At 47.8% G+C, this 13,886-nt stretch overlaps 1 protein-coding gene across 1 annotated transcript in view; it reads right to left on the reverse strand.

Moving 5' to 3' along the window:
* Positions 1-122: 122 nt before the first annotated feature.
* LOC104544630 (voltage-dependent L-type calcium channel subunit alpha-1C) overlaps positions 123-13,886 on the reverse strand; it is a gene marked incomplete at its 3' end in the record, with an annotated part of 152,279 nt that continues 138,515 nt past the window's right edge. The window contains exons 30-35 of the mRNA XM_010189554.1: positions 10,776-10,904; positions 7,072-7,137; positions 3,843-3,934; positions 2,878-3,043; positions 1,868-1,995; positions 123-219 (exon numbers count right to left, since the gene is read on the reverse strand). Coding sequence (XP_010187856.1) covers positions 123-219; positions 1,868-1,995; positions 2,878-3,043; positions 3,843-3,934; positions 7,072-7,137; positions 10,776-10,904 — 678 coding nt within the window. The remainder of the gene's footprint in view (positions 220-1,867; positions 1,996-2,877; positions 3,044-3,842; positions 3,935-7,071; positions 7,138-10,775; positions 10,905-13,886) is intronic.

Below are 13,886 nucleotides of genomic sequence, written 5' to 3' on the forward strand. Positions count from 1 at the left end.
GCAGCTCCCGCCCGGCGGCCCGCGAAGTGAGGGGCGCCCGCTTAGCTAGAAAATGCCCGCCACAGCGGGATCTTTAGCTGCTTGTGAGTCCCCAGCCTTCCCCGAGCCGCAGCGTGCCTTACTTTGCAAGCCACCCGGTGAGGGCAGAGCTTTCCGAAGCCCAGGGGGGGCTGAATCCGCCGGAGCAGGGTCACCACGTCCAGATGTTTGATCCGTCCCCTAAAAGAGAAAGCAAAGGCAGGGTCGCATCCTTACCAGGGGACAAGAGGTTGATCCCCCTTGCAGAGCACGAATGCAGCTAGAAGCATCGCTGAAACCTTTCCAGCCCCTCCCCGTAGCCTGGGCATGGCTAAAGACATTATTTCAGGCCTCGGTGCATTCCTCAGGATTTGCCCAGCACTCGTGTAACTCCTGCTAGTACAGAAAAAAACAGCTGTCAGTCACACACGAGTCAATACTTCCAATAATTGACTTCAGTGTGTTGAATGCTGCAGTTCCTCAGTGTATGAATGGACAGTTTGGGGTTGCCTCCCCACCCGGACCTGCTCAAAATCTACAGCTGCTTGTTTACCTGTCCCTATTACAGCTATAGCAGGCACAGAGGTGCAAACGGTCTCTTTTTTCCTGGTGCTTTGTCTTCCATATAAATAGTCCCAAGCCACTCACTGTCTTTTGATACTTGTTTATGCTTTGGGCTGCCACAGGAGCCAGCGCCAAAGAAAGAACTGAGTTTCCTCCACAGCAGCAGATGGGGTTCTTTTCCATAAATGGCACCTCAAAAGAAGAATTATCTCATGGAGGATGCCAGAGATGGGGCTTCAAGTATGGGACATGGATGGGGGAAGAGAGCTTCCCATTTGTAAATGGAAAGGAACAGTATGTCACCTGGACTGAATGACTATCTAGTATACGGCTTTAGCCACCGCAGTCTTGCCTTCAAAGAGGCACAAACAGTAGATTTAAGAAGAATCTACAGTAGCATCTGTTTTGTTAACAGACAGTCTATTAGAATTCTATGCTTAAGCCATATCCATATTAAAAGTCTCTCTGGCAGAGTCACTATGGATGGGAAGAAGAGTTTCAATGTGTGTCACTCTGATAATGTGACATGGCCTCACATATTGCACAACCTGAGCCCAAATTAATCTTGACACTGTGTCTCCTAAAGAGATCTGCTGTTAGTTTACACCAAGATCTCTTTCCACAGTTTTTGCATTATGAAGGGGGCTTTACAATTACAACTGTCAACTGTACTGTCCTGCCACAGGGATCTAAGTGCAATTTAAGCCTAAGCATGTGTCAAACAGAGCATATAATACTGAATGTCAGTTAAGCCCTTGTGCGAGTTGTTCTTGTGTAACTTTAAATCCCCGCAAGTTTGCTGATGTGAATAACCTTGCAGACAACGTAACGCAGCCATGTGAAGGTACAGGTTGTGATGGGCCTATATGATACATGACAAAATGGAGTTTTGAGCACAGCAGCTCTACCGTGAGTAGAAAGTAAAATAGAAGAGTCACAGCTAAACACCCTAGACACATTCAACAACAAACCAACTCTCTAACCTCCTTTGCTCAATCTCCTGCTGCCTCTCTCTAAACAGTCTCTATCTCCCCCCAACTGAAAGTGAAGCAATGTCCTGCTGGGTAACAATGCAGCATAAATGCTAAGATTTTTGTGTGCAGCTTTGCACTGCTGACTTATGGACTCACCAGCAATACCTTGTGGAGGTATCTATTTCAGGATTGTTGCAGAAAAAAAGTGTTCCTGCAGGCAGAACATGGCACTTACGGTGCTGGCTCTAGAGAACAGAAAATAAGGGGCCCGTTCTCCCGAGGAGCTCTGATATCCATGCTGGGTTACTTACTTGGCTTCAGGATCATACTCTGCCCAGATCCTTTTAAACTCATCCAGATGGTGTGGTCCTAAAATGGACCAGTCCCGTGTCAGGTAATCAAAGTTATCCATTATAACAGCTACAAAAAGATTGATGATCTGCAAACAAAGACAGAGATGACTTTATGGATGAGGCAGATAACAGTAGACTTTGCTGGCTTCTCCATTTAAGGTCTGGATTTAGACTCATAAAACTAGGGAGCCACTGGGCTTGGGTTCTCTGTTCCCCTCTGCCAGCCCCCCAGTTTCAATGGGAAGATGCCAGAGGAGGGATATTCTCAGCTGGTCACATTTTTTCTTTTCCCTATTGAATGGATGAGGCCCAAGGTTGGGGAATGCTTCGACATGCTGTGATGGCTTTTTATTTACCTGTGCCTTAGCCCAGCAGAACAGGGTCATGGTGGGAGAACCTGGGATTTATCCTCTATAGGAAGTGGGGCTGAGATAAAGGTCCTTTCTTCTGGGCCAAGACCAAAACTTTCAAAATGTTGCTGCTGTTCACTGGCAGTTTTGCACACTGATGCCAGCTGCAGAGCATGTGCTCTGAGCAATGCTGCATTGCCAACTCGGAGCAGATGCAAGTGGGATATGTGTATTCTCACAGTCATTGCTGCTGGCAGGGGAGGAAAAACCTGCTCACCAGCCAGAAGGAAGGTAGGAGGGAAGGTGGGAAGTGTGGCTGAGGCGTTGCTAGCCTCAGCACAGCCCACTACACACTAATTTGGTTTTCTCATTGGGGTGGGGGGGGAAGAGCACTCCTTTGCTGTGCACAAAGGATTGGGATTGGAAGCAGAGCAACACCCAGAGCTGGAGGGTGGCAGGAATGGCAGTGACCAAGGGGGCTTAGTCACTGAAAGGGTGCAGACCCATGGGGAGATTTCCTTTCTTTGAGATCATTCTTCTGCTGGGCAGTGCTGATATCTGGGGAGGCAGAGGCTTGGTCTGACAGAGAGCAGGTTTCTGTTGCTGGGGCAGACTCACCAGGAAGGCACAGAGCATGTAGAAGCTGATGAAGTAGAAGACAGCAAAGCTGCTGCCACAGGAGTGATCGGCTTCGGTGGAGTTGGCCGGCTCCGACTCTGGGTCGCACTTCTTGTCTGGGAGACATGCCAGCATGATTTCCTGCCAGGCCTCACCTGTGGCACACCTGGGCACAGCAGAAGGCAAGGGAAGACAGCAGTGACCTTCAATGTCAGAGGAACTGGCACATTAGCAACCTGTTCCTGCTCCCTTGAATGTTAATGGGAATTTTGCCACTGAGGTCAATTAAGAGCAAGTTAGGCCAACGGTTGGGCTTTGACATACACTGTCATACCCTGCTCCTCTTTTTAGCTTTGTTGCCATCATCAGTGTGCTGCTCCTGACTGACTGTGTATGGGGCTGTCATGCTCTGACCAGCCAGAGTCATCGAGGTGTATGTGACATGGCTACGGATTGCATGAAAAAGCTCCCTGAAAATGAGGAGAGTGTGTTGCATTTGTGCTAACTCTCCACCCCTTCAGCAACCCTCTGTGGCTGGCACACCTGGCCACAGCTGGAGCAGGATGATGTGCTGAGCAGGGCATGGCCATGCCAGAGCACGAGTGGGAGTTCACGTCCCTTTCCCTGCTGAAATAAGCTGGAAGTCATACTGGCTGGATTTGAACGGAAGGAGGACTTTGTGATGCATATGAACATTTGAGAGCACTGATAACTGGCTACCTTCCTTCTGAGTAGGAGGACTTGCCTCCCACCCCAGCACTGAGTGTTGGCCAGTGTCAGCTAGCAGGGTGCAGGGCTTAATGGACTGGTTGTCTCATCTGACGTAACTCCTAGGCTCCCCTGCTATGAACAACATGTTTCTACTCACCTCGTGAGCACGACATGGTAGCAGGAGATAAGCTGTGCCCAAGAACAGAGGAATAGTGCTCCCAGACTGACACAACCCAGAGCTGTCAGACACTCACCTGAACAGCAGCAGCACTGCCTGGGGGAAGGTCTGGAAGTTGTTGTTGCGGTTGATTTCTGTGGTATCGTTCAGCGCAATTTTACCAAACACCTGGCAGAAAGCAGAGGTCTTTTCAGGTTAGCCCAGCAAAATCCCCAAATCTCTTGTCACCTGTAGCCCTTGGCCTTGCTCTGACCCTGATATATAACAGAATCTGCTCTTCTCTCAAAAAATAGTTTCCACAGGTATTTCATATTTGCTGTTGCTTCCCTTGCTTGTGCTTTATCACCAGAAAAGCACTCATTTTGTAACAAGAGGCATCTTTTGTTAAAACAAGACATCCTTCCTTATTTCATACACTGCGAATATGGGATATGGTGCCTTATTTCAACAGGCACTCACACGGGGAGGGGGTCCAGCTGAAAGAAATCAATAACACAGAAGAAAAGGCTCTTTCCTTCATTGCTTATCTGTCTTCACCAGGAGGAAATGATCGCAAAAGACCAGCAGCTGCAAAGCCTTGAGCTTCCAGCTCTGTGGGGTGCCTTGGATCTTCCCAAAACAGTGTAAAGTACATTGACTTGGATCTGGAGATTGTCCAAATGCCTGCCCTTTCAGTGGCCATGCTTGTCACCAGCAGGTGTTTCAGGCCCCCCTCAGAATGCAGCAGCGTGAAGATGATGACTAGATTTGCCCAGACAAGGATGGCTTACAGCTTCCTTCCACGCCCAACAGTGCACTGCACCATTCATCCAGCCACAGATGAAGTCTGAAACCACCAGCAAACCTTTCTAGGTGCCTGTCCTTGGATGTGAAGTCCCCAGTGCAGAAGAGTTTCAGGCTTCTTTGAAAAAGTCTTAAACAGGTTTAGTACTTTCAGGCAGTGGGACTGAGAGCTTAACAAACCTTGTCTGGCAGAAAGGTCTCTGCACAGCATAGTCAGTCCCCATCGATAGCAACATGACAGAGATCTCAAGGACTGAGAGCTATAATCTCATAGCCAAAATGAGCAGCAGGAACAGAGCAGCTCTGAGAGAACATGGAGCTTCTTTTCAAGCAAATGTCACTGATAATTAACACCCCTAGAGAAACAACAACATGGAGAGAAACGCGGGCACAATGGCAGGGAGGCCATGCCAGATGGGAGGGAGGGTCTGTGCATGGCAGCCTTTCAGCAGGGGTTCCTCATGGGTGTGTGGGCCTCCCCCAGCCCTGACGGTCCCCACGCTGTGGGTAGCAGTGACAGCCGCAGCTGCACCGAGGAGGAGCGGGAAGACAGTTTAAATGCTCAGAGGCAGTTTGAGCTGAGACAGCCTGTATTTTTCATTTCAGGCAAGCATAGGAAAGGGAACTTCCCATGCTGGAAGTCTAATTTTCCTTTTGACTCCACAGCTTCCCTCACACATGAGGCACTGGTGGCAGCTACTGCGAGTGCTTTGCATTAGGAACCTATGAGGAGCTGTAGGTAGAGGCTCCTCCCTCATGGCCTCTCCAGTCTGTGCCTTCTGGGCCATGATACGAGTGGCTACATCCATCAGCATAAATGTGGATTTTTCCACTTGGGCACATTAGGCAGTGAGGCCTGAATGTTGTTACGCTCCAAGTCAGGGCAGTAGCTGACAAAGTGGTAGATCTCCTTTATATGGGAAATTCTTATATTTTCATCAGATCTGGTACATCTAGTCTTTCAAGGTAGCTGCTTAATGGAGTGAGGAAGGATTTTCCTCACTCTGTGAGGAACTCTGTGTCAGCAGGTTCAAGAGAGCAGCACACAAAATGTCATTTGGACAAAAAGTTATGATAACAGCTCTAAGCAAAGACAGAAGATGAGAAAAGTTGGTTGTCTCATTAGAAGACAGGAGGGCAGGAAATGATCTAGTAATCTAGATCAATGTGAAAGACAGATGTATGATCTTCAGGCTGCTGAGATGTTTAAAACAGAGGCTTGAACGTAAGCCAAGAATTAAATAGTCGACTTAGAACTAGCTGACAGAAAAAGGGAACAGAATTACAGAACAAAATATCTCGCCCTGGCAGTGCCCTGATTATTGTAGACCCCATCTGCGTGAGTGCTTGGAAGCCATTTTTAATGGCTTTGTGTAGCCACGTAACACTGGTGTAATACTCTCTAGTGATTTTCTGTATAGCACAGGTAATCCTGTAAGATCTTAAGACTTTAACAATTTGAGATAGTTCAGTATTAAAGGCAAAACTAGCAAGTTTGCAGTATGAGCCGAGTGGACTAAATGACCGCTGTAATTACTAGGGGTAATTGAGATAACCTATGATAATTAAAGAGAAGATTAATTTTATTTTTCAAACTGGGGGAGGGTAGATGAAGTCTGTGAAAAGAAGTGACTATAATAACAGGAAACAAATTAAAACAAGGTCATGGAGGTCAGATGAATTTTGTTACAAGTTCAGTTGGCATTGTGAAACCAAGAAGCCTGTCATGTCTGAAGACCTCTGGAAGCAATTACGCCATGCCTTGCTATACTTTGGTCTCTGGTCCCAGATGGCTGACTTGTCTTGAGATCTTTGATTAACACTGAAGTGGAAAGGGAAGATTAGTTTGAAAAGCAGCACAGCAAATGAGGCTGGGACTGTCACAGACTGTGCCTATATCACATGCTTTCTTCAATGGTCTGGATGCAGCATCGGCTCCTTGCACAGACGAATGCTCAGGCCACTTCCAGATTCATTTTGCAGACTGAATAGGATATTGTATTGATGCAGCTTCTTGAAGAACTGGCACAAACACAGCATCAGTACACTGGGTCTGACCCCATATTTACCTTCACAGGTGTAAATCAAAAGCTGTTCCATACAACTCAGTGTAAGTTACACCAGTGTGAAAGTGATGCAAGAGAAAAATTGAGTTTGTTCCCTGCAGCATGTCCATAAGCCTACTGAAACAACTATCTTGAACCAAAGAGCAAGGCAGTAAGTCTCCTTTGCCACTGCTGTCCTTTGAGAGTATAGAGGGCAGGCATGGTCCCTTCACTGTCTGCATACTGCAATCTACCTTTATATGAGTTGTGTTTTGGTTTTCTTCTGGAGTGTGTTGTGCTCCTGTTGGAAGTGCATATGCAGACAATGTTTTCCAAACACAGTTAGTTGCTTACTGGGCAAAAACATTCTTGTAAGCCCCAACCACCACACCTTGACCCAATTACTTTTATAAGTCAGTTCCCAAAACTCTTAACAGAAGACATTTATTCACAGTTGAGCTCTTTAGCGTCACTTACTTGCATCCCGATCACGGCGTAGATGAAGAACAACATCACTATTAGAAGAGCCACATAGGGGAGAGCCTAGAAATGGGAAGAAAAACCAAAAATAAAAGAGAGAGCACTGTGTCTCCACGGAGCCCGGCACACTGGAGCCTGCCCGGTTCCTGCTCCTGGATTTGGGAAACTAACTGGGCAGAGGCTCCCCTCAAACGTGGCGTCTGTAATTTGGCCAGGTGGCCACTAGATGCCTCTACAGGCCCACATTCGTTTTCCCTCCCCGCCACCACCCTGCTGCCCCCCAGCTCAGGCAGGTTCTGACTCTGCTCCCACTCATGATGGTGTAGCTCTTCTGCCTTCAAGTCAATCCAACCCTTGACGGACTGAGGAAAGGGCAAAACCAGCTGCTTACCCAGAGGAGAAAACTCTCATAACCAGTATTACTCTGGTGCTGATGGAAATGTGATTTTTTTCCTGGATCCAGCCTGGTGAAACCAAAAACGGAACAGCTGGCAAGATCCAAATTCAAGGCTTCTGCTACAATGGCCGGTACCATCTGAAGTACCTAAAGCATCAGCTCTATTCCCTGTTCAGTGTTAGGTGTCTGTGATGGTGTCTGCAATGCACTGAGTGTCTGTGATCAGCTGCTGAAGAGGAAATGCAGAGCCCTGATACCCAGAGCTGCCTCCTAAGGAAGAGGCCAGCGCAATCAGCAAAGTGTTGAGTGCGATCGGTTTCCTCCACCACAGGCAGGAATCAAGGGCACGGCTCAGGGCCTCGCAGGCTCAGGCTTTTGAGGAGGAATTTTCTACTCAGTTGCTTTTGAAATTTATAGTACTTATACCAGAGATTTCCAGACTTCAGAGGCAATGGGCAGACACATTCATCTTGAAAATGTGAGTACAGTCCCTAATCTGGATTTTGAACACCACATTTCACAGAGTATAAAAAGCCTACAACATTATTATTTTTTAATATAAGATTATTTACACATTTTAAGTTTGTGCCTAAAATCAACAGGGCTAAATCGTACAGGAAGAATTTAGGAAAAAATTTCTCTGACCACTACAGAGATTTGACTAAGATCTGCAGAATAATCTCAGAGAGATCTGAATATTAAAACTGCAAAAAATTCAAACCTTTAAACAATGTCTGTAATCATCATCTTGAGGCTCAGAGGCAGATACCTCTGTGTTTTATGGGGTCAGACAAATCTGTATGGTTATACCACAATGTCAGTGTAGATACACCAGCTCAGAATTGGGCTCCAAACATTTTGAGATGATCTAGTTGGGACTCAATACACATAAGACCTAACAAGAGCTCCTGGGATAGTATCCAGACAGGACCTGAGGTGCATAACCTCGTCAGTTCTTCTATCTTTCAAATGGTTATGGGAAAAGTGTCTTATCTCCTGGCCATCTGGCCCTCCACTTTCTTTCCATGTTCTTCCACTCATCCTACTGCTTTCCACTGATGCACCTTCCTACTCATCTCTGCCCCTTATCCCCCATGGCTCCTTCAGCTCCCCACCTCCCATATTGCACTCTTCTGGCTCTGTCCTCCTCTGTCTCCATCCTTCCCTGGCTTTACCACTTTGTCCTTGTGATTCCCACGACCTTCCTTGCCCTCAGCACCCCTCTCACTTCCTACTCCTCCCACTGGCCAGCCTGGGCTCTCTTGCTATCTCTGCAGGCGGAAACCCCGCTGAGCACTTTCCCACCACACGCTCCTCTGACCGGTGCCCCCAACTTGTATGTGAGCACCGTGCACCATGCGCAGGGCACATGGTAGTTACGAAGGACTCTCAACTCCAGCACAAATTCGCTGCTTATTAGGTTGCCCTGTGTAAGCAGAGACACATGTAGGGACACGAAGAAGAACCCGTGCCAGATAAAGTCTGCTGGGATCCCGGATTTTGGCAGTGGGAATGGTTAAGTGCTCTGCACAGGGACTATTCTTAGCTACCAAAGGAGCCTACCAGTGGTTGCAAGGGGAGGAGCTCTGAGCAGAGAATACCATGTTATAAATGGCTAAAGACTTTCAAGGGAAAAGGCACTTGCTTGCAGTGATTTTTTTTTTTACCCTGTGGAAGATACCTCCCTTGATACTTTCTCCCATCACCCTACAACCCTGCCTAAAAGTGACTGTCCAATCAAAGAGGTCTGAAGGTCACTGGAGGGAAGTATCAGGCACTCCCTTTCCCATCCATTTCATCCCCTCCAGCCAAGAGCTGTAGCAAGCTGAGCTCAGGATAAGAGCAAGCTATTGCTAAAGAGGCTGGAGGGGCACAGGGTGAAGGGGAGGAGAAGCAGGATCTGGAAAGTGTGACACTGTCCCCTCCATCAGGGGTGGCTGAGCTGTGCCAAGGGAATCTCATTCCTGTGCATGCAGACACAATGATTCCCACTGGAGCCGCTCAAATAACAACCTGGAAGTTAGCAACCACATAAGCAATGGAAAAAGTCACTTCTGGTACAGATATGTCAGAAAACTGCTATGCAATATTGGATCCTCTGGCAGTCAAGAAGCGTGCAAAATGAGAGTCCTTTGCATGAGCCTGGTGGTCCGGCTACTGAGACCATCTGAGAGCTGCACTAGGAAAGGTCCAGATTGATCCCTGGTGTACACATGTGCTACTGCTGCTGACAGAGACACAAGCCATCGTGATCCACAGCACTGCAGGCTTTGGTCCCAGCTCATATTGTAGCTGGTGAGGTTTACATTTTAAAGTGTGGATCAGCTCCTTTCCCCTTTGAGGGTCTACAAATGCTGTTGACCATTTAAAGCCTCAGCCTGAGGGATGCATGGCTGTTGTTTCAAGAGCTGTGTGTTGCAAAAGTTAGTCTTTCATGCTTTTGTCCAGTGGTGTGACTTGCATCTTTCCTCAGGTTTAGACCACCATTTATATGCCTGTGCTGTGCACTTACTCTGGACCTGCCCCAGCTAACATCCAGTTTGTCCTGGCCCAGTAAATCCAGGTCAAGTACTTGTACAAAGCAGGAATATACTATGTTTCATCTCTAACTACCATTTTTCTATCTGTGGATAGGATAGGGGCTGGTTTGCAAGCAGTTTTTCTAGCAAATAGCTATCTCTTGGCATTTGCTTTCCCTCAGAGGTGTTGATTCTTATCCAGTCTGGTCTCCTTCGCCTTCGTCTATCTACTCTGGTACTTTACCTACCACTGAAATGCAATCTGCCTCCAGGACAAAAGCAGCAGCAATTTAGTAACTTGCCATCATTACCAGGGCCAAAGGTGTAGGGCCAAAAAGGTGAAATTATTCCTGGATGAAAGCATGGGGGCCACACACTTCCAATACTCACTGGAACTCCTCAAAACAAACTTAATTATTGAGTCCCAGGCCTTTCCCATAGCTGTGTGTTTCATTTAGAGCAACAGATATAAAATGCAGCTAAAAGAGGAAAAAAAGAGATTGAAGGGTTACAGACAGGCAGTAACTGAGTTGAACTGATCTATCAAGGCTGTTTAAGAAGGTCTCAAGCAATTACTCATGCTTTGATGATGAAACTCACATCCAGGCAGTCATCCCCTGCGAGCCCCATTTACTTGACTCCTGTTGGTGCCAACGTGCCACTGGTGTGCACACAGGTGACCAGCAACCTTCGGGCTCAGGCACTTGGGTGAAACCCCACCCCAAGGGGCCACCAAGGGGAAAAGAAAATTGTTATGTCTTACTTAGAGATAAGTAAATGAATACCTGGAAGGACTTGATGAAGGTCCAAAGCAGCGTCCGGATGCCCTCCCCTCGGCTCAGGAGCTTCACAAGACGCATCACGCGGAAGAGTCGGAAGAAGGTGATTGAGATGCGAGAGTTTTCCTCTGCGTTCTGGAAGCCATTGGCACAGAGGCAGGAGTTACAACAGCACGGGAGGAACGGGGGCCCTGGGCCACAGAGGACGCTATGCTGAGAGCTCACTGCACTGTTCCTTGTCCTGGTACTGTTCTCTGGGCCTGCACTGCCCCAGCATCCCAGGGACGGGCCAAGGCCCTCTCTCCCATGGTGGTGAAGCTGCTCTACGGGGGCTCTTGAGGCCATCAGCCTCTCCCTTCAGGCTGCTTGCACTTGTGGAAATTAGGGATATGTTATGCTACAAACCCCTCCATTACACCTCCTCCTCACATTGGAAAGACACAATTCTCCTTTGACATTGTACTGGAGGAGAAAAATCCTTTCTCTTTTGACCTGTCTCAGGTGTTTTACCCCAGCAAGCACCTCAGCCAGCAGCTCTGGTTAATCTGGTGCCGCGCATCAGCCATGTGCCACTTGCTCTGCTGAGAAACAGTAGCCGGTACCAGCTCTGCCCTGGGGTGCAAAACTCCAGTGGGGTGCACGGCACTCACTGCCCCTGCCCGGCTGCTGGCGTCACGGATGCCATGGGCAGCCCCGCTGTCCCAGCGCTGCTTTGGCCATGCTTCTGGGGGCTGGGCCGTGGTCACTCGCTCCTGCTGCTCTGCGTTTGGGCCTTTTGCATTTCTCATGACCCCTTTGTATTTCCCACAGTCTGCACACTGACTTTTGTTTTTATAAAGACATCTTATTTTGGCTTCACTGCTACTGTTCAAGCGTGCAGTATTTTAAAATAGTCTTTCTTCTGGACTGTTTTTTTTCTCATAGCATCTGCTTTGTCCCTAACATTTTCCCCTGGGCCTGTAACCAGCTCTGACGTTCCTCCGCCTTCACACGTGTGAAGACGTCTGTCTGAGTGCTGCTGTGGCAGCATGCTCACCTGGGCCTTGGCACAGGACCTGCTGCCTAGCTCAAGGGGAGGGGAGGCACAGAGAATGCTGTGTTTCCCAGTTTGTTAGCCCCCTAAAATACTGTGCGAAGCCTGTAGAGTTGGTGGCTTCCACTAGCAGCACTGTGGGAATGTGACCTTCTGTCACAGGGGGAGATAACACTGTCACCCTGCCACTTGACCTGCTGTGGAGCCAAGAAGTGCATAGAAACCTCCTCTCTGTCCCTACCCATGCTGCAAAGACTGCAGTTGGAGTCTGAACACCACCAAAAGAGCAACATTTAGGAGGAAGAAACAGTGCAGATCACCCCTGCTGTTAACTACTCACCACTGTGTAAACCAAGAGAGAACAGACCCTTTGGATTTCCTGTCACCGGGCAGTGAAAACAGCAGCTGCTTGTCTGTCTGCTCCTGATAAAACCCAAGGCACGGGAACCGCTCGGACATAAATTTCTGGGATTAAATGTCCAGACAAGGATGTGTACCTGTGCACTGTGTGGGCTGTTTCCAGCCCAGGATAAGCAGATCTGTCTGCCCCTGGCCGGGTCCACGCCCCAACTCCTGTTGTGCAGCCATGGGGGCACACAAGGGGCCGCAGCTGCTTGTAGCATCTGTGAAACCCGCTCGCACAGTGCTATATGCAATGGTTCAGGATTGCACCCCAGCTGCAGTTTGTCTGTCTGTCTGTGGTGAATCACTGGTGGATATTTTGGGTAGCTTTCTCCAGTCTGCAGGAAAGGCTGATGCTCACTGCCCCTGTGGTAACCAGGTGAAAAAGATTAAGGGAACAGGCTGTGTCAAGGAGACATCCAAGTGGTCCCTAAATCTCACATCATTCTCATTTTCCAGCTTGAACAATAAGCTAGGGGCTTCAGTGAGTCAGAAGGAATTGCTCTGAGGTGAAAGAGGAAACGTGACCTCCAAGAAATCAAAAATCATGGTATTCAATACTCTCAGCACTGCAGTCCCAGAGGGCTAACTATAAGGTCACATACCTCTCCCAATTCTAGAGAAGACCTATGGTCTCCCTTTCACTTTCTCTAAGAAACTAAAGTCCAATAACACCTAAACCTTGGAGTTGAGGTCCAAATTTAAAAATTTTGTGAACAGCATTACTGCTTTGGTTGTGACTCCCCCTCAATAAAAAAAAAAAAAGTGTTTTCTTATTCTTCCTGCTGCTGGTCTTGTTGGCCTGGCCCTTTGGATAGCAACAAGTTGAGACATAGGTCTAGACAGAGGTTTTAGCATTCCTATGTCTCTCCTTGCTGAAAGGAGGGAGCTGCTGTAGGCATAAAATTATCCCTGTCCTCCTAGGGTCCTGGAGTAGGTAAAGCTTAAGCAGTGGATAAAACAGAACAAATTCCTCCCTGACACAAATCTGCAACTTATTGGCATCAAACCACTTAGCCAAAAACACTCAGGGATGCCTCAGGGGATTATGATCATTTTGCGACTCGATGGCTACAGATTAGCCGGTGCTTGAGTAGCCTTGCTTGCTTTCTCCTGGCTTTCATCCAGCTTTTTGAAGATGTATCCTTGCCAGATGAGTGATGTTCTGCAAAGTGGCAATCAAGAGACTCGAGTTACCGCAGCTCTGCTGGGGTGGTGCGGGAACTGCCTTGTACACCAAGGCAGCAGAGTTTGTGTGCACCATTGTATGACTTACTGGTTTCTGTGCAAAGTATGAACTCAAATGTTACAGTGAATCACCTCATTGAGGAGGAAATTCAGAGTCCCAATCCTTTCTAGTCTTGAGGCTTGGACAGATAGGCACATTGCAAACTAATTCAGTGTCACATTGATAGTTGCATAATTTGTTGCTAACAGGAAATCTTACCAGGTCTAGTTCTCTCTTGGTGATTCATTAGAAGGCAGAACGACAGTTAACTTGACCATAGGAAAGCTCAGAATGCACAAGAAATACACATGTGCAGCATATTCACAGCTCATGTGAACACCAGACTCACACCAATACATGACATGGCAGCTTCATGCACAAATAACTAGGCTGGGCTTGGAGAGAGAACTCGTGGTCACAAGGAAGAGAATAAAGGAGTGTGTTAGAAAGAGTG

This window comes from Mesitornis unicolor, unplaced genomic scaffold (assembly GCF_000695765.1).
Source record: "Mesitornis unicolor isolate BGI_N332 unplaced genomic scaffold, ASM69576v1 scaffold9498, whole genome shotgun sequence".
Taxonomy (NCBI): domain Eukaryota; kingdom Metazoa; phylum Chordata; class Aves; order Mesitornithiformes; family Mesitornithidae; genus Mesitornis; species Mesitornis unicolor.